Raw genomic sequence first — 20,638 nt, forward strand, 5'->3', positions numbered from 1 at the left:
AATTACACTTTGGTTGGTGTATCGATACACCCAGTCACTACAAAGATACCCAACTCCTTTGCCGGAGGAAGGAAACATGATGCCAACGGTGACTTTAAAACAGTTACAGAATTTAATGACTGTGGTAGGAGGATGGATCAACGACATCGTAGTTACTCCACAATATTAACCTAAATGACAGAGTGAAAAGAAGGAAGTCTGTACAGAATGAAAATATTCCAAAACATGCATCCTGTTTGCAACGAAAGTAATGCTGAAAAAAAAAATGGTGGGAAAGAAATACGTTTCTGTCCTGAATACAAAGTGTTATGTTTGAGGTGAATCTAACACCTCACATTACTCTGTACCACTCTTCATATGTTCAAGCACGGTGTGGGCTGCATCCTGTTATGGGTATGCTTGTCAACTGCAAGGACTAGGGCGACAAAAACAAACAGAATAGGAGCTAAGCACAGGCAAAATCCTAGAGGGAAAACATGGTTCAGTCTGTTTTTTCCCCAACAGACACAGACTAATTTCACCATTTAGCAGGACAATAACCTAAAACACAAGGCCAAATATACACTGGAGTTGTTTATCAAGACATTGAATGTTCCCTGAGTGGCCAAGTTACAGTTTTGACATAAATCTGGTTGAAAATCTATGACAAGACTTGAAAACGTCTGTCAAGCAATGAACAACAACCAACTTGACAGAGCTTGATTTTTTTTTTTTTTTTAAGAACAAATACTGTACAGTCCAGGTGTGAAAAGCTCTTAGAGACTCACCCAGAAAGACTGATGTGGTTCTAACATGTATTGACTCAGGGGTAAAAAAAATACTTAGGAAAATTATTTATTTCATTTTCAATAAATGTGCACATATGTTTAAAAATATGTTGTCACTGACATTATGGGGTATTTGTGTGTAGATGGGCAGGGGGGGGAGAAAAAAAAAATCTATGGAATCCATTCTGAATTTAGGATGTAACAAAATATGTAATATATCAATGGGTATGAACACTCGTACCGTACAATGGAGTTATACAAAGTGTTGCTCCTTGAACCCCTAATTAGTAATACAACAATGAGCTGCCTTGGGATAACTCCTCCTAGGTACTGACACACAACCGTTTTCAAACCATCCACACCGTCAACCATAGTCCCGCTGCTGAATGCTTCCATGTCAGTTCATCCAATAGAAAAGGCAATCTTCTGTTCCACATTACCTCGGTCAACGTGGAGTCTGCCGGGCGAGGGGGGGCCCCGCCTCGGTCAACGTGGAGTCTGCCGGGCGAGGGGGGGCCCCGCCTCGGTCAACGTGGAGTCTGCCGGGCGAGGGGGGGCCCCGCCTCGGTCAACGTGGAGTCTGCCGGGCGAGGGGGGGCCCACCTCGGTCAATGTGGAGTCTGCCGGGCGAGGGGGGGCCCACCTCGGTCAACGTGGAGTCTGCCGGGCGAGGGGGGCCCACCTCGGTCAACGTGGAGTCTGCCGGGCGAGGGGGGCCCACCTCGGTCAACGTGGAGTCTGCCGGGCGAGGGGGGCCCACCTCGGTCAACGTGGAGTCTGCCGGGCGAGGGGGGCCCACCTCGGTCAACGTGGAGTCTGCCGGGCGAGGGGGGCCCACCTCAGTCAACGTGGAGTCTGCGGGCGAGGGGGGGGCCACCTCAGTCAACGTGGAGTCTGCCGGGCGAGGGGGCCTCCTGACTATCTTACTCTTTTATCAACTCTGACCTACAAAGCAGGGGTCTGGTGAAAGAAGGGAATGCATCTTTACTGACACACAGTCTGTCTCAGTGGTGAAGGCCTATGGACATGGTGCCATTTCTGATGCACATATATAGTGCACTACTTTCTGCTGGACGGCCCAAAAGTAGTGCACTATATAGGGGCGAAGATGCCATTTCGGGACACAATCAATTGAAGGCTTATGATAGACGGTTCCTTTGAGTGACAAGACAAAATCAGTCCAATGAGATGATGTCTGAGATGCTGTTGGACCCTACCCCTCCCCCGGTAATAACCCCGGTTTGGTAAGAAGAGGCGGAGAAGAGGTGGGCGCTGGGCTCGTATTGGCTAGAAGAGGACACCAGGCCGGCGCTGGTGGTGGCACCCTGCAGGTTGCTGGTCAGGTCATCCAGGAACATAGGGGCTCTGTAATGCTGCGGGTCACCTTGGATCAGCGAGAACAGATCCAGACCTAGGTGAGACGGGGGGAAGATTGTTTCACGCTCCTCCTCTGAACTCACAAGCTACATCACAGACCTGGATATTACCAGACAAAGCGTGTCATCGTTTGATCAGACAGGACAAAGAGGTCAAAGCTCCAACTAGGTTCAGGATATTCACAGGGTTTTGCCAGAAATACTGGTTGCAGGATTCACTTCAATGCATATTCCCTCCTGATTACGGAAACAAAGACTTAGTCTGCATGTCCATAAGGACGGTGGACGGGTGCCTTACACTGCATGTCCGTAGGGACAGTGGACAGGGGTGCCTTACTCTGCAAGTCCGTAGGGACGGTGGACAGGGGGGGGGTGCCTTACTCTGCAAGTCCGTAGGGACGGTGGACAGGGGGGAGTGCCTTACTCTGCATGTCCGTAGGGACGGTGGACAGGGGTGCCTTACTCTGCAAGTCCGTAGGGACGGTGGACAGGGGGGGGGTGCCTTACACTGCATGTCCGTAGGGACGGTGGACAGGGGTGCCTTACTCTGCAAGTCCGTAGGGACGGTGGACAGGGGGGGGGGGGGTGCCTTACTCTGCAAGTCCGTAGGGACGGTGGACAGGGGGGGGGGGGGTGCCTTACACTGCATGTCCGTAGGGACGGTGGACAGGGGGGGGGGGGTGCCTTACACTGCATGTCCGTAGGGACGGTGGACAGGGGGGGGGGGGTGCCTTACACTGCATGTCCGTAGGGACGGTGGACAGGGGTGCCTTACTCTGCATGTCCGTAGGGACGGTGGACAGGGGGGGGGTGCCTTACTCTGCATGTCCGTAGGGACGGTGGACAGGGGGGGGGTGCCTTACACTGCATGTCCGTAGGGACGGTGGACAGGGGGGGGGTGCCTTACACTGCATGTCCGTAGGGACGGTGGACAGGTGACTTACTCTGCATGTCCGTAGGGACGGTGGACAGGTGACTTACTCTGCATGTCCGTAGGGACGGTGGACAGGTGACTTACTCTGCATGTCCGTAGGGACGGTGGACAGGTGACTTACTCTGCATGTCCGTAGGGACGGTGGACAGGTGACTTACTCTGCATGTCCGTAGGGACGGTGGACAGGTGACTTACTCTGCATGTCCGTAGGGACGGTGGACAGGTGACTTACTCTGCATGTCCGTAGGGACGGTGGACAGGTGACTTACTCTGCATGTCCGTAGGGACGGTGGACAGGTGACTTACTCTGCATGTCCGTAGGGACGGTGGACAGGTGACTTACTCTGCATGTCCGTAGGGACGGTGGACAGGTGACTTACTCTGCATGTCCGTAGGGACGGTGGACAGGTGACTTACTCTGCATGTCCGTAGGGACGGTGGACAGGTGACTTACTCTGCATGTCCGTAGGGACGGTGGACAGGTGACTTACTCTGCATGTCCGTAGGGACGGTGGACAGGTGACTTACTCTGCATGTCCGTAGGGACGGTGGACAGGTGACTTACTCTGCATGTCCGTAGGGACGGTGGACAGGTGACTTACTCTGCATGTCCGTAGGGACGGTGGACAGGTGACTTACTCTGCATGTCCGTAGGGACGGTGGACAGGTGACTTACTCTGCATGTCCGTAGGGACGGTGGACAGGTGACTTACTCTGCATGTCCGTAGGGACGGTGGACAGGTGACTTACTCTGCATGTCCGTAGGGACGGTGGACAGGTGACTTACTCTGCATGTCCGTAGGGACGGTGGACAGGTGACTTACTCTGCATGTCCGTAGGGACGGTGGACAGGTGACTTACTCTGCATGTCCGTAGGGACGGTGGACAGGTGACTTACTCTGCATGTCCGTAGGGACGGTGGACAGGTGACTTACTCTGCATGTCCGTAGGGACGGTGGACAGGTGACTTACTCTGCATGTCCGTAGGGACGGTGGACAGGTGACTTACTCTGCATGTCCGTAGGGACGGTGGACAGGTGACTTACTCTGCATGTCCGTAGGGACGGTGGACAGGTGACTTACTCTGCATGTCCGTAGGGACGGTGGACAGGTGACTTACTCTGCATGTCCGTAGGGACGGTGGACAGGTGACTTACTCTGCATGTCCGTAGGGACGGTGGACAGGTGACTTACTCTGCATGTCCGTAGGGACGGTGGACAGGTGACTTACTCTGCATGTCCGTAGGGACGGTGGACAGGTGACTTACTCTGCATGTCCGTAGGGACGGTGGACAGGTGACTTACTCTGCATGTCCGTAGGGACGGTGGACAGGTGACTTACTCTGCATGTCCGTAGGGACGGTGGACGGGTGACTTACTCTGCATGTCCGTAGGGACGGTGGACGGGTGACTTACTCTGCATGTCCGTAGGGACGGTGGACGGGTGACTTACTCTGCATGTCCGTAGGGACGGTGGACGGGTGACTTACTCTGCATGTCCGTAGGGACGGTGGACGGGTGACTTACTCTGCATGTCCGTAGGGACGGTGGACGGGTGACTTACTCTGCATGTCCGTAGGGACGGTGGACGGGTGACTTACTCTGCATGTCCGTAGGGACGGTGGACGGGTGACTTACTCTGCATGTCCGTAGGGACGGTGGACGGGTGACTTACTCTGCATGTCCGTAGGGACGGTGGACGGGTGACTTACTCTGCATGTCCGTAGGGACGGTGGACGGGTGACTTACTCTGCATGTCCGTAGGGACGGTGGACGGGTGACTTACTCTGCATGTCCGTAGGGACGGTGGACGGGTGACTTACTCTGCATGTCCGTAGGGACGGTGGACGGGTGACTTACTCTGCATGTCCGTAGGGACGGTGGACGGGTGACTTACTCTGCATGTCCGTAGGGACGGTGGACGGGTGACTTACTCTGCATGTCCGTAGGGACGGTGGACGGGTGACTTACTCTGCATGTCCGTAGGGACGGTGGACGGGTGACTTACTCTGCATGTCCGTAGGGACGGTGGACGGGTGACTTACTCTGCATGTCCGTAGGGACGGTGGACGGGTGACTTACTCTGCATGTCCGTAGGGACGGTGGACGGGTGACTTACTCTGCATGTCCGTAGGGACGGTGGACGGGTGACTTACTCTGCATGTCCGTAGGGACGGTGGACGGGTGACTTACTCTGCATGTCCGTAGGGACGGTGGACGGGTGACTTACTCTGCATGTCCGTAGGGACGGTGGACGGGTGACTTACTCTGCATGTCCGTAGGGACGGTGGACGGGTGACTTACTCTGCATGTCCGTAGGGACGGTGGACGGGTGACTTACTCTGCATGTCCGTAGGGACGGTGGACGGGTGACTTACTCTGCATGTCCGTAGGGACGGTGGACGGGTGACTTACTCTGCATGTCCGTAGGGACGGTGGACGGGTGACTTACTCTGCATGTCCGTAGGGACGGTGGACGGGTGACTTACTCTGCATGTCCGTAGGGACGGTGGACGGGTGACTTACTCTGCATGTCCGTAGGGACGGTGGACGGGTGACTTACTCTGCATGTCCGTAGGGACGGTGGACGGGTGACTTACTCTGCATGTCCGTAGGGACGGGTGACTTACTCTGCATGTCCGTAGGGACGGTGGACGGGTGACTTACTCTGCATGTCCGTAGGGACGGTGGACAGGTGACTTACTCTGCATGTCCGTAGGGACGGTGGACATGGTGACTTACTCTGCATGTCCGTAGGGACGGTGGACATGGTGACTTACTCTGCATGTCCGTAGGGACGGTGGACAGGTGACTTACTCTGCATGTCCGTAGGGACGGTGGACAGGTGACTTACTCTGCATGTCCGTAGGGACGGTGGACAGGTGACTTACTCTGCATGTCCGTAGGGACGGTGGACATGGTGGAGTGGTGGAAGGGGACTGTATAGTCAGCTAGCGAGTTCGTCAGGTAGGATGATGTGTCCAGGGCGTGTACGTTTGGCAGGCACACCGTCGACGGCTGATAGGACAGCACTCTTGAGGATTAGAAACAGTCAAGGGAGAGATCGATTAAGACACAGCGTCATCGTGTGGTTGGTTGATTTGGAGGCCATATTGACCCCTTAAAAGACGAATTAAGTGAACACACTAGTTAACTCACCCCTTGGCGTGCATCTCCTCCGTCTTGGACATGAACAGGCATTGCTTCTTGAGTGGCGGGTCAGGCTCCACCTCATCCTCGTCGTCGTCGTCGTCCTCTGACGAGCTCTCTAGGGTCAGGTCGATCACGTCTGCCTTCTTATTGGTCGAGCTGGGCTCTCTGTGGGGAGGGACCACCGCACACTGACGTGCTGGGGGGTGGGGGGGGCGATTAGGGTTTAAAATGTATTAATCAACAGGTTAAAAACGGTAGTTAAGGAATTCTGCAATTCTATATGCGGGGTGTTAGGTGACTCAACGGATGCTCTGGGAGAATTCCACAGAAAGACGCAGTAAACTAATCCGGTCTCTACTCCGGTCTCTAAAAAAATGTCAATAATGTGGTTGTCTAAATACAGAAATGTGAAAACATCGTGGCAGTTCACCATGTGTAAACCCCAATACCGTGCGTTATATTGACTGATATGAAGCCAAAACAGAGGTGCCGCCGTGCTAAGAACGTTCAAATCTGTGGGACATTTTCCAGTACACACGTGCCCATTATATACTTCATAGAAGTCAGCAGGATGAGAGCGCTCTCTCTGTGTGTGTGTGTGTGTGTGTGTGTGTACGTCATTAGACATGCACCTGTCTGAGGAGTGTTATGGCTTTAATGTTTCTACGCCCTAATGTGAATCCAAACTAAACTTAGTGCAAGTCAAAAAGATAACGGTGGCTAAATGCCAGATGGGATGAATCATGAACATAAAGAGGAGTTACTGTGTGTGTGATGTAAGGATGAAACCTGTTTAAAAAAAAGTGTGCGCCAAGGCTGGATAGGCAGTTACTTCATGAACCAGCTCGGCTTATATTACTTCGTAATAAAAGTCTATTTGAACTCCGAGGCTCCGGTATTTGAGAAATATTATTGACTGAATATTTCCACGACACACCTTTTTTGCGAAACCCGCCAAAAACGGTGTTCCTAATTTAGGTATACTAAAGATATTTACAGCAGCGACGGGCTCACTAATGGCTGGAACACATGGATACCGCCATCCAATGATTTATAATTATTCCCGATTCTATAAAAAAAAGAAATATATATATATTCTGCTTGACTTACGTTCTATTTTTGGGATACAGGTTGAGGACACACTGAGGGCCTCTTTCTTTGGTCTCATGGGGCACCAGGTCCCGTCCTCCTGGAACTTGATCTCATCCACATCGGAACAGTCGTTCAGAATCTCCATGAACAACCTGACAGAGAGACAGAGAGTTCCATGTTCCGTATTGACATTCCATAGAACACTACAGTTCTACACCATTCAGAGCTGTTTTTGAACCTCAGCTAAAACACCAAGGCAAGTTAGAAGATCATTGCCGCTGCAATAAACCGGCCTGTAAAATCAATTGAATATTTTATTTAAATAATACAAAATAATCTAATGAGAAGTCTAACAGTAGTTTCCCCCTCATTGACCTGTCGATGATGAGGCTCTCGTAGGTGACCTTTTTGTCACAGACAGGACAGACCCAGGTATTATGATAATTATTAGAGAGAGGTACCAACCCGTCGATGATCAGGCTCTCGTAGGGGGCCTTTTTGTCACAGACAGGACAGACCCAGGTATTATGATAATTATTAGAGAGGTACCAACCCGTCGATGATCAGGCTCTCGTAGGGGGCCTTTTTGTCACAGACAGGACAGACCCAGGTATTATGATAATTATTAGAGAGCGGTACCAACCCGTCGATGATCAGGCTCTCGTAGGGGGCCTTTTTGTCACAGACAGGACAGACCCAGGTATTATGATAATTATTAGAGAGAGGTACCAACCCGTCGATGATCAGGCTCTCGTAGGGGGCCTTTTTGTCACAGACAGGACAGACCCAGGTATTATGATAATTATTAGAGAGCGGTACCAACCCGTCGATGATCAGGCTCTCGTAGGGGGCCTTTTTGTCACAGACAGGACAAACCCAGGTGGGTTTCTTCTCATTCATCTGCAGGTAGAGGGCCGCGTCGAAACACTGCAGGTGGGAACAGGTGAGAGCTCGACACGGCACTGTCAGGCGCATCTTACCCAGCTGGAGAGATATGGGAGGAGGAGGGGGGAAGAAGAAAGGGGGGAAGAAGAAAGGGGGGAAGAAGAGAGAGGGGGAAGAGAGAGGGGGAAGAGAAAGGGGGAAGAGAAAGGGGGAGGAGAAAGGGGGAGGAGAAAGGGGGAGGAGAAAGGGGGAGGAGAAAGGGGGAGGAGAAAGGGGGGATATGGGAGAGAATGATAGTGAAAGAAGCAGAGTTAATAAATCAGTAAATCTTTCTGCTATTTAATGATATCAAACCGACTATCAGATGCACTTGTTTCCAGCAGGTTTTTACTTACGGGGCACATGAGAGACACTCTTAGACTGGTTGTAGCAATCTCACTATCAGGGTCTGCTGTCAGCTTCTCCTTTACTGCAAGAGGAAAGACCAAGATATCAGGTGCATTACAGATTAAACACAGTAACGTGTGGAAGCAAGCGTGCATGAGCATAAGCCTGTGACCATCTGAGCGTGCGCTTACTCAGCGCTCTAGAGTGGTCTGGGTTTCTGATGCCCTTCATCCTGAGCCTCTGCAGCAGTAGAGGAGAGGTGAGTTGCCTCACCAGATACACCAACACGGAGTACGTCTGAAACACGTCAGAAATTGAATTATACGAACATCATCAGGCAATAATGGAGGAAGTTGTCACTACTATAAATAAAATAATGAAGAGTACGTTGATCCTCAATGTTAGTTGCTTACCTTTCCGATTTCAGGTGCCCACGTTATAGAGATCTGATTGGGTACTGCAGAGGACAATCGGACCAATGAGGTGATGTTTAGAGGTCTTCCCGGTCTCTTCTGTTCCACTCCATTTTTAGGGGGAGGGGCGTAACCCTAAAAACAAAACATTGCCGTATCAGCGTTACCAACTTTCCCATCAAGGTTTCCCCTTTAAAAAAGGTTGAGCTTATGCTGCGACCGTTAGTGGTAGATGGTGGCATTCTGTTATTGCACCACACTATCACAAGGGGGAGTTAAAACACTGATCTATCAGTAGTCTAAACTGTTGAAATTAATGGAGGTGTGAATGTTTTAGTCTGAAAATCTCTCCTCTCTGGCACAAGAGTTCTGCATCAGGAAGAGAATGTATTAGCTGGCAGCGGTCCTGGAGTTGAGGGGGAACTTGGGTAAATACAAAAACGGCTCAATTACACTTGATATGTGGACTGACAATTTACGGAAAATAGGCACAGTGGGCCTTTTGTTTCTCTCCCTCTAAAAACAGAAATTAAATCACTGTAAATAACAAACGGTCTTTATTTACCACAGAGTGGAAGAGTGACAGCACCTCTATATGAAAAAAGGCCTTCTTTGCCGTCGTTAGACTGATAGAACTCAACTCTGACTGACCACATCATCTATTGTAAAGTTTAGCCTAATGGCCCAAAAAAGGGCAAACTTGCAATGTATTCAATACTTAAGTACTCTAAAGACGTACCTTTTTCTATCTCAGTATCACAGATCAGATTTGCCCTAACAAAAAAATGCATCAACCCTTACAAATATATGCAGGGTTAATAATAAATGTATTATAAATTGTATAAAAAGCACCTTAGATATTAATATAGACTCCACTAAATTTAATTAGATCTACAAGGGCATTATATTGATCTGCCAGTATTTATTTTTACCGGAATCTCTACTCTGCTTCCTATTATGTTTCCTACCAACTAGTATTGGATTATTCACCATGGCAACCACAAGTTAGTATTACAAAATGAAACTTATTTCTCAGTTGGTTGGCTTTCGTGGAGATCAGACCGTTTTATTTGGCAGGGATATTTCTGCATTTTTGACCAAATGTAAGTCAGAACAAATACTTTTCACTTTTATAATATTCCTGTTGTGTGTTAATACAATAAATGTGTATGTAGAGGGTTAACTTTCTTCACTAGCTCTTACCTTTTTTATTTTTATTTTATTTTTACAATTGTGTGATTAGCCTACCAGTTAGTGTAACTAATGTTCATTCTCTTGAGAGGAAGGATGGTTATTTTTTATCCAATACTATATTTGTACCAATGTAGATGCTGTTTTTTTTTATTTATCAGCAGGACAATAGACTCTTGATTAATTTAGGGACATTAAACGTATTAATGGATGTTTGTGAGACATGTCACTTCACCCATCTCTTTGCACAGCCCACCACATGCACTGTTCTCTAACCTCATCTGAATGGATACATAACACATTACTATGGGAATAAATATCACTGAATGACAGAAATAATGGAATATATTAAGCTAATGAAGGCAACAAGTTGTTGCTTACTGAAACTCCCAAAATCATCCAATTGTTATAATAGGATTTGAAGTAATAACCTACCCAACGTGTGGTCAACTATTTCAGCCCCGTTTGACGCTGCTCTGAGACAAACAAGGAGACTGGTCTTGATAAATCAAATCAGATTTTTATTTTCACCCAATCTCTGTTTGGGTATTGGTTAGACTAGAATTAGGGTGTGGAAATGTTAGGATCATTTTGCTCTTCACTAAGTCACTTGGTAGCCTAGGCCTACTCCCTACCGGTCATGTTGTACAGCGCCATATTGTCCTAATGGAAACCCCGAGGCCTACATAGGCTACTGTAAAATGCATTTTTGTTTTTCTTGGAATAGAAACACCATAATATAAATAATTTAATTCAGCTAAATTTCTAACATTAAACAAAACGAATACAATAATAATTTAAAAACAAATTATAATCAATCCCATATAGTCGGTTCTAACAAAGAGGATTTTAGAGTCTCTCAGCCAATATTAAAAACAGTCAAATGCATTCGCGAACTCTATCGCTTTAGCCGACATGTTACGGTTTATTCATTGTTTAATTATTAAAAGGCTCCCATTGTGATTTTGTTTTATAACTAAAATACATGACTGTATTTAAAGATATGGATGACTTGTAATGCTTACTGTAGCCTTATAAAGTAGGCCTTTACGCCAATAAGTAAGTTACGCTATAACAGCTACAGTAAACAGGACTTTTAAGCCTACAGCTCCATGTCATGTCAATAACTTCACAAAGATGCCCTCTGGTGGTGGCAACAATGGCTGACAGTTATATAAAGTGCCATAGAATTCTACGGTGATGCTACTTTAAAAAAAGGAAGAACCACTATGTTAAAAAAATAAAAATAAGTTACCTTATGTTATTCATATAACTACATAGAAATAAAATAACGTTTCTGAATTATATCAGGGCCCATATTCACAAATAGTCTCACAATAGACAGTGCTGATCTAGGATCAGTTTCGGCTGTTTAGATCATAATGAATAAAATAACACAGACAGAAGGGACCTGGTCCTAGACCAGTTGAAGAAACCAGTACATACCGGAAGAGGGAACAGCTTCCCATTGACTTTAATGCAGAGACTATTAGGGTAGTTGTCTTCTTGGGGACAACTGGTTTCTGAAAGACAGAACCTAAAAACAAAAAAAGGGGAGCAGAAAGAAAAACATTCCCAGAAAGCAGTTCAGTGAATCTGTTTCTGGGACTCGATGTGTCTACATGCGTATTGGAATGATCACCGCAATCTGTACATTCTCACCTCAGCTGTATCTGAACCATATAGTCTCTTCTGCCACCTGGTAAAAAGTCCCTTTAAGAAAGAACCAATACAATTAGAAACAGAACTACTATGGAATGTTGCAGGAAGACTCAGTAGTGGTGCGAGAGCAGGGTAGAGTAGGATACAGTAGAGCACAGTAGGATAGGGTACAGTAGAGTAGGGTACAGTAGAGTAGAGTAGAGCACAGTAGGATAGGGTACAGTAGGGTAGGGTACAGTAGAGTAGAGCACAGTAGGATAGGGTACAGTAGGGTAGGGTACAGTAGAGTAGAGCACAGTAGGATAGGGTACAGTAGGGTAGGGTACAGTAGAGTAGAGCACAGTAGGATAGGGTACAGTAGGGTAGGGTACAGTAGAGTTAGCAGGGTAGGATAGGGTGCAGTAGGGTACAGTAGAGTTAGCAGGGTAGGATAGGGTGCAGTAGGGTACAGTAGAGTTAGCAGGGTAGGATAGGGTGCAGTAGGGTACAGTAGAGTTAGCAGGGTAGGATAGGGTGCAGTAGGGTACAGTAGAGTTAGCAGGGTAGGATAGGGTGCAGTAGGGTACAGTAGAGTTAGCAGGGTAGGATAGGGTGCAGTAGGGTACAGTAGAGTTAGCAGGGTAGGAAAGGGTGCAGTAGGGTACAGTAGAGTTAGCAGGGTAGGATAGGGTGCAGTAGGGTACAGTAGAGTTAGCAGGGTAGGATAGGGTGCAGTAGGGTACAGTAGAGTTAGCAGGGTAGGATAGGGTGCAGTAGAGTTAGCAGGGTAGGATAGAGTGCAGTAGAGTTAGCAGGGTAGGATAGGGTGCAGTAGGGTAGGATACAAGTAGAGTTAGCAGGGTATAGCAGGGTACGCTAGAGTAGAGTATATAGCAGAGTAGGGTACGCTAGAGTGGGGTAGAATATAGCAGAGTACGCTAGAGTAGAGTATAGCAGGGTACGCTAGAGTAGAGTACGCTAGAGTAGAGTATGCTAGGGTAGAGTATGCTAGGGTAGAGTATGCTAGGGTAGAGTATGCTAGGGTAGAGTATGCTAGGGTAGAGTATGCTAGGGTAGAGTATAGCAGGGTAGAGTATGCTAGAGTAGAGTATGCTAGGGTAGAGTATAGCAGGGTAGAGTACGCTAGGGTAGAGTATGCTAGGGTAGAGTATGCTAGGGTAGAGTATGCTAGAGTAGAGTATAGCAGGGTAGAGTATGCTAGAGTAGAGTATGCTAGGGTAGAGTATAGCAGGGTAGAGTACGCTAGAGTAGAGTATGCTAGGGTAGAGTATGCTAGGGTAGAGTATAGCAGGGTAGAGTACGCTAGGGTAGAGTATGCTAGGGTAGAGTATGCTAGGGTAGAGTATAGCAGGGTACGCTAGAGTAGAGTACGCTAGGGTAGAGTACGCTAGGGTAGAGTATGCTAGGGTAGAGTATAGCAGGGTACGCTAGAGTAGAGTATGCTAGGGTAGAGTATGCTAGGGTAGAGTATGCTAGGGTAGAGTATAGCAGGGTACGCTAGTGAGGGTAGAGTATAGCAGAGTACGCTAGAGTATAGCAGGGCAGGAGTATAGCAGGGCAGGAGTATAGCAGGGCAGGAGTATAGCAGGGCATAGAGCAGAGCCAAATGGAGGAGGCCATACCTGGAGATGCACACCTCCCTGACTTGTTGAGGCGTTAAGGCGAAGATGAAGTACTTATCTTGGTTGTACCTTTGAACAGCACTGGCTCCTAATAAAAGACGTCAGATTGTGACACGATGCAACAACAAATAAACATTCAGACACTTCATTGCAGTTCTTTGGTCAGTAATGTCAAGCCTGGCCAGTATCCAGAAAGATATTATGATGTTGACAACAACAATCACTGGATCTATGACAACTTGAGACTACAGGATGGTTTCAGGTTCAAAAAAATGGAATAGACACCAAGAAAACAGACAGATTGAGAACCAACATGAACAAACCACAACCTAATCAGAGTCTAGCAGTCATCATTCACGTCACCAGTAACATAAAGCCTGCCTAGTAATATGGTAGAGGTCCACGTAGATTGATTTACCAGAGAGACACTGACCCAGGCTGGAGGGTTTGACGAGAATGTCCAACACGTCGTAGAACGGCAGGGACTTCATCTGGATGTCTGGGTGGACAGGGGGGATGAGAGGGGCGGGCTGCTGGAGGTTCATCCTCAACTCCTTATTTGGTCTCCTCGTTGAGCACCAGCGAATCAGAGACCAGGGAGACAGGTCACCGAGGTCAGAACTCACCACGGTAATACCAACACCTTCCTCTGCCTAGAAGAACGTTGACTTGATGGACGCCGAGTCAGGGAGACTATCGTCTACCGCCCTGGGGTGGGAACCGTTGATTATGTTCCTTGATTGTGGGCTGGACTGCAGAAGGCGTTCTTTAGGGGGTGCTTGCGACCACTCGTGTTTTTCGCCCGGTGAAGCCCAGTAACACGTGTAGCTCAGACACTCCGAAACTGGATACCATGCTCTGGAAGACATGAGGATACACATGTCAATGTAAGGCAGCAATATTCATCTGTTTAAACAGTGTAAAGAATGACGAGGCTAGCCGTCTGTTTAAACAGTGTAAAGAATGACGAGGCTAGTCGTCTGTTTAAACAGTGTAAAGAATGACGAGGCTAGTCGTCTGTTTAAACAGTGTAAAGAATGACGAGGCTAGTCGTCTGTTTAAACAGTGTAAAGAATGACGAGGCTAGTCGTCTGTTTAAACAGTGTAAAGAATGACGAGGCTAGCCGTCTGTTTAAACAGTGTAAAGAATGACGAGGCTAGCCGTCTGTTTAAACAGTGTAAAGAATGACGAGGCTAGCCGTCTGTTTAAACAGTGTAAAGAATGACGAGGCTAGCCGTCTGTTTAAACAGTGTAAAGAATGACGAGGCTAGCCGTCTGTTTAAACAGTGTAAAGAATGACGAGGCTAGTCGTCTGTTTAAACAGTGTAAAGAATGACGAGGCTAGTCGTCTGTTTGAACAGTGTAAAGAATGACGAGGCTAGCCGTCTGTTTAAACAGTGTAAAGAATGACGAGGCTAGCCGTCTGTTTAAACAGTGTAAAGAATGACGAGGCTAGTCGTCTGTTTAAACAGTGTAAAGAATGACGAGGCTAGTCGTCTGTTTGAACAGTGTAAAGAATGACGAGGCTAGTCGTCTGTTTAAACAGTGTAAAGAATGACGAGGCTAGCCGTCTGTTTAAACAGTGTAAAGAATGACGAGGCTAGCCGTCTGTTTAAACAGTGTAAAGAATGACGAGGCTAGTCGTCTGTTTAAACAGTGTAAAGAATGACGAGGCTAGTCGTCTGTTTAAACAGTGTAAAGAATGACGAGGCTAGTCGTCTGTTTAAACAGTGTAAAGAATGACGAGGCTAGTCGTCTGTTTGAACAGTGTAAAGAATGACGAGGCTAGTCGTCTGTTTAAACAGTGTAAAGAATGACGAGGCTAGTCGTCTGTTTAAACAGTGTAAAGAATGACGAGGCTAGTCGTCTGTTTAAACAGTGTAAAGAATGACGAGGCTAGTCGTCTGTTTAAACAGTGTAAAGAATGACGAGGCTAGTCGTCTGTTTAAACAGTGTAAAGAATGACGAGGCTAGTCGTCTTGCCACTAAAGGAAAACTCAGGTTCTCATGCCATATTATATTTCATTCAAATTATTAATTAGCCGCATTTTGAAATTGTAAAATGTGTTTATAAATGGAAAACTATGTAGACTAACGAGGACGCAAGTGTAAAAGCTAGCTTTTAAATTAATACTGATATATAGCACAACTTGTCACATCTAGGCAATATATTCAAGAAAATATTTGAACAAAAGATGTTTATAATGACTAAAGGTAATTTTATCCTTACATGGCACAGCCAGGTTATCAACTATTTAAAAGCACACACACAAAACATGTATTTTAGAACTTAATGGTGAACTGACATTGTGAAACTACCCAGAATACAACTATTTAGATGATACATTTGATAATATCCTCCCCCCCCCCATGTGTGATTTGAAGTCCCATCCCTCCCACAGCCCACCGGCAGAGCAGAAGAGGAAGAAAGCCCCCCGGCAGAGCAGAACAGGAGGAAAGCCCCCCGGCAGAGCAGAAGAAAGCCCCCCGGCAGAGCAGAAGAGGAAGAAAGCCCCCCGGCAGAGCAGAAGAAAGCCCCCCGGCAGAGCAGAAGAGGAAGAAAGCCCCCCGGCAGAGCAGAAGAGGAAGAAAGCCCCCCGGCAGAGCAGAACAGGAAGAAAGCCCCCCGGCAGAGCAGGAAGAAAGCCCCCCGGCAGAGCAGAACAGGAAGAAAGCCCCCCGGCAGAGCAGAACAATCAATCAAGTTTATTTTATATAGCCCTTCGTACATCAGCTAATATCTCGAAGTGCTGTACAGAAACCCAGCCTAAAACCCCAAACAGCTAGTAATGCAGGTGTAGAAGAACAGGAGGAAAGCCCCCCGGCAGAGCAGAACAGGAAGAAAGCCCCTCGGCAGAGCAGAACAGGAGGAAAGCCCCGGCTGATATGGGCCATGCTTGAGCACTGTTACGTGTGCACTTCCTTTTTTCTTACAATCCTTATTATATGTGACCGCTAAGTATCTAAAATGTTGAGAATAAGGCCGGAGTAGTTAGACCAGATCAAACTCCAACCCTGTTCCTGGAGAGATACCCTCCTGGAGGTTTTAACTCAAACCCTGTTCCTGGAGAGCTACCCTCCTGGAGGTCTTCACTCCAACCCTAATTTTAGCGCACCTGATTCTAATAATTCGCTGGTTGATAAACTGAATGAAGTTAGTTACAACTAGGGTTGGTGCAAAAACCTACAGCAGGGTAGCTCTCCAGGAACAGGGTTGGAAAGTCCTAACTGATCAATTTGTGATCAACTTAGCTAGCAAACCTAGCGAGACTAATAACTCATCTGGGGTGTATTCATTACACCTATTGTTGCAAAACTTTGACACGTACAATTACATATTTGTGATCATTGTTGAGTATATTTGTGATGATTGTTGAGTGGCCCTTGCAGCATACAATCTCAAATATGTGATTGGTACAGTAGCAACAGAACGTATGTCGCAAATAACGCTGACAAAAAAACGAAACATTAAGTATTTGACCTAACAGCTAGACTTGTTTACAATGTACCACATCTCTGGTGAGCACAAGGTACTCATGTAATGTTGTTTAGAAAATACATGTGTCAGCTAAGCTAACAGCAGCTACATTCTTTATGATGGCAGCCATGTTTGTTTATATTTGACAAGTGAAAACTCCCTAATCCCAGAATACCATTCACTATGATGCCGCATTCAAAACAACTGGGAACTTGGAAATCTCCGACTGCTTAGATTTCGAAAATAACTGGGGAAAATTGATTTTAACGGTCATCCAACTTGGAATTTAAACTTTCTAGAGCTCCGACCTGAAGAGCACCGATGCCATGATTTTACCTTTCCCCCCCCCAGAGTTCCCGGTTGTTTTGAACGCGGCACAAGACGCAAATAAACAAAGTCAAAGATGGCTGCGCCCATTACCCAGAAAATATCAACTTAGTTTGGCCACTTTCAGAAAATTACAAATCTGCACGTGAACATGACTTGACAAGTTTTTCCTCACAGTTTTTGACCAATCGCAAAGTAAATAAAAAGTTATATACACCTCACAGATCAACCAAAACCTACGGAGCAGTAGCGCAAAAAGGGTTGACAAATGGTTGAAACCATTTTAGTTGGGTTTGTGTGTAAGGGGGATCATTTCATTTGTGGGGGGATTTCAGGTGCATGTGGGGTGGAAATGGGGGAAGATATCGTGGGGGGATATGATGGAGGAAATATTACTATGGTGGGGGGGGTTTAAGACTGAATGGGGGGGGGGGGGCAAACACAGAAGTTAATAAACTGAATAAAAATAAAACCCCTGGAAATTGATACCTGGGCTCCATTTCTGAAATAAAACAGAAGAAATGTAATTAACTTTTGTTATTGCTTAATTTGTAACACAATCTCGCAGTTCAGTTTGATCATTTGGCCAAATGGTTGTTGGCTAGGGAAAACATTATTTGATTATTTCAACAAACTTTAGCCTAATGTGTAGAATAATGTCGACTAAAGGGCACAATTTGCGTTGTTACATTACATCGACTTTTCCCAGGAATATACTATCTAGTTAGTAATACTTGGCAGTTTATATTTGTGAACACGTTTTGGAAGGAGAACGGTTACTGGTCCACCCACGTAACATCCAGCCCGTAGATGGCGCCAAAGCATAAACCTAGATAATTCTGTGTAGCTCCATTGTTTAAGATAAAAATGTTATCTACAACCTCGATTCACTCATACCACGGTCTCTGGTTACAATATAGCTGATTACACGCACCGTTCAATCTGATCACACGCACAAAGGACCTCACTTTGTTGCTTACATGACTTTATCCACCACCCCGTTCTCATCCTGCGCCTCGACCAGGCTAAAACGTCTCCAAACCATAATACTAACCGCGTTGGATGAGAAATCTTCCTCACTTGGTGACGAGGCAGGCATCTGTAGGCTACTTGTCCAGTGGTGATAAATTAAATGAATTTAAAAATGAAGTACAAGTATTTAGGATGTCAGCCTTAGCCGGGATATGTTAAAACATGCTCATACTCCGCTCTCACTTTTGTATACCACTATTGTGTCAAATACACCGGATTAAGGCCTCAGGTTTACCGCCCTCTCACACGGACAGCCCCTCAGACAGGCTAATACCAAAGCCTCTTTCAGATAATAATACAAGTCATATAGATGACAATAATAATTATACAATAATACTATAGATACTCACTGCTACTACTACTATAGGAAGAAAGCTGTATAAAGCCGCATATGATGCAGACTATGCGGTATTGATACGTTGAGGGTTGTAGAGAATAGCGGCAAAATGCAACAATCAAATTCAGGAACAGCAGCATTGAATTCTGGTACCGCGTGTAAAAACGACTCACGCTGTAAGGGCCGTTATTCATATTTCGAATTTACGCGGGACGAGTTTAATAACAACATACATTTCTGGAAGAAAATCGGGACTTCACGCCACTTTAGGAGCATGGAAGAAGCGATCATTTATAGACATGCAGTTTGTGCCACATACTTTGCAGACTACTCAGATTGGAATGGCAACGCATGGAAACCATACAATTAAAATATTCTACAACTTCCATTTATAAACCCAAAAGCTTTTAGGTAACGTTGAAGAGCGCTGAGTAAACTGTTTTTTTTGTTTGTTTGTTTGCAAAACGTTTTTCAACAGAATCGGTAAATAAATACACCTCTGAATCGATTGGTGGCTAGTTAACGTTGGCTAGCTAGCTATAGAAGTTAGCTTTCATGTAGCTAACTAAAATACCTTATTTGATTATTCTATTACAGTAATGTTTGCAAAGTAAATAATGGCGGCCTGAAAAACCTTGTCTACAAGCTCAAATCCTCTGAAAGTACCCGGCCTTATTTTATACCAATGTGTAGTTAGCCAACAGCTGTCCATATCTAGCTAACGTAGCTAGCATACACCGGAAATAATAGTAACGTTAGCTAGCTAGCTATGCTAGTTCACACATTTTGAATGTCAATATAGCTAACAGATAACACGTTGCCTGTTATATGCAGTAAAACGATGTTTAGTTATATTAGCTAGTTACTAAACTATTTAGTGATATGGCTTTACTAACCCGATGGCTAATTGTTGTTAGGAAGCGGCATGTTAACTAGGTAAAACAGACATGCCTCATCCCACAGTTTATACATGTTTTTTCCGTCTACATTAAACAAAGTCCAGCGCCGGTAAACCTTAAACGGACACTACACATTTATAAAATAGCGAAATCAACCCTTGTGCAGCAGCCTATCATTATTGTTTGCCTACCCGTAGCTCCTCAAATTCCGCCACTTTCTCGTCGGTCGGACGGTAGACCTCCACGTCATGTGACAGGGGGGTTTCTTCTTCTTCGATGGGGTTTAACGGCGGTTGGCAGCCAATGTTAATGGTTGCATTACCTCCGCCAGCTGGACGAGGTAATGAATAAGAAACTAAGGCTACAGTCCAAACACTTTAAACACACCCTCTCCCCTCAGCCCTCAAATTAAGTGGAAACTCCTGATGACGTTCAATGACGTCTGACGAGTATACACTTGCAGGGCGAGAGAGGAAGGAATTATTTTTTTAAATGGATCCCCCTTGCCCGGAAATTCGTCACTCGTTCATCCCGCAATGATTGTGTTTTCAGGTAGCTTGTGGATGCTTTATAGGCGTTGCAGTCAGGTATGATTGCATGTCTACTTATATTAGATATATAATTATTAATATACGCCTACTGTATGATAGCTAGCAAATTTATTAGCTAACTAATGTTAGCCTGCCTAGCTGGAACTTCTGAAGAAGGAAAATGTTTTATTTCTACAATTTCCAAAAGATAACCAAACAAAAACATAAATACTTTTAATGAGACGTGTTTGTGCATTAATAGAACAATTTCTAACTTATTTACATTCGTTTTTACTAACACTTGTATGTTGACTCCGTTGAGGTTTTAAGTTTTGGCTGACTTTTCTTAGCGGATGTACAATCATCGCTAACTGAATTATGTGGCGTTTCAGGTTCCGAAGTGAACATAAGTGTACAGTCTCAAACTCCATTAAAAACAAGGGCTGAGGGGCCTACATCGCAAACTTCCCTTGCTTGGCCAATCATTTGGACCTATTACAAATATGGGCGCGGGGATTCCCCCAAGGGCATAGGGCTGAGGGCTGTCTACTT

The 20,638-nt window shown here is 46.2% G+C and overlaps 1 protein-coding gene across 3 annotated transcripts; it reads right to left on the reverse strand.

Moving 5' to 3' along the window:
* Positions 1 to 762: 762 nt before the first annotated feature.
* LOC120045330 (E3 SUMO-protein ligase PIAS2-like) lies at positions 763 to 19,848 on the reverse strand. Of its 3 annotated transcripts, none has more exons than XM_038992125.1 (13): positions 19,748 to 19,848; positions 13,916 to 14,340; positions 13,483 to 13,570; positions 11,861 to 11,911; positions 11,645 to 11,735; positions 9,008 to 9,142; positions 8,786 to 8,891; positions 8,603 to 8,676; positions 8,146 to 8,306; positions 7,341 to 7,474; positions 6,237 to 6,426; positions 5,969 to 6,111; positions 763 to 2,178 (listed from the first exon to the last, which is right to left on the reverse strand). In XM_038992125.1, the coding sequence occupies exons 2-13, from the start codon at positions 14,025 to 14,027 to the stop codon at positions 1,943 to 1,945; spliced, it is 1,521 nt and encodes a 506-aa protein (XP_038848053.1). In that variant the 5' UTR covers positions 14,028 to 14,340; positions 19,748 to 19,848; the 3' UTR covers positions 763 to 1,942. The 3 variants fall into 3 exon arrangements, with proteins under 3 accessions (XP_038848053.1, XP_038846493.1, XP_038847214.1); XM_038990565.1 differs by having other exon boundaries at positions 13,901 to 14,340; XM_038991286.1 differs by lacking the exon at positions 19,748 to 19,848 and adding an exon at positions 18,343 to 18,400 and having other exon boundaries at positions 13,901 to 14,340.
* Positions 19,849 to 20,638: the final 790 nt, after the last annotated feature.

Source organism: Salvelinus namaycush, chromosome 1, assembly GCF_016432855.1.
Source record: "Salvelinus namaycush isolate Seneca chromosome 1, SaNama_1.0, whole genome shotgun sequence".
Classification (NCBI taxonomy): Eukaryota; Metazoa; Chordata; class Actinopteri; order Salmoniformes; family Salmonidae; genus Salvelinus; species Salvelinus namaycush.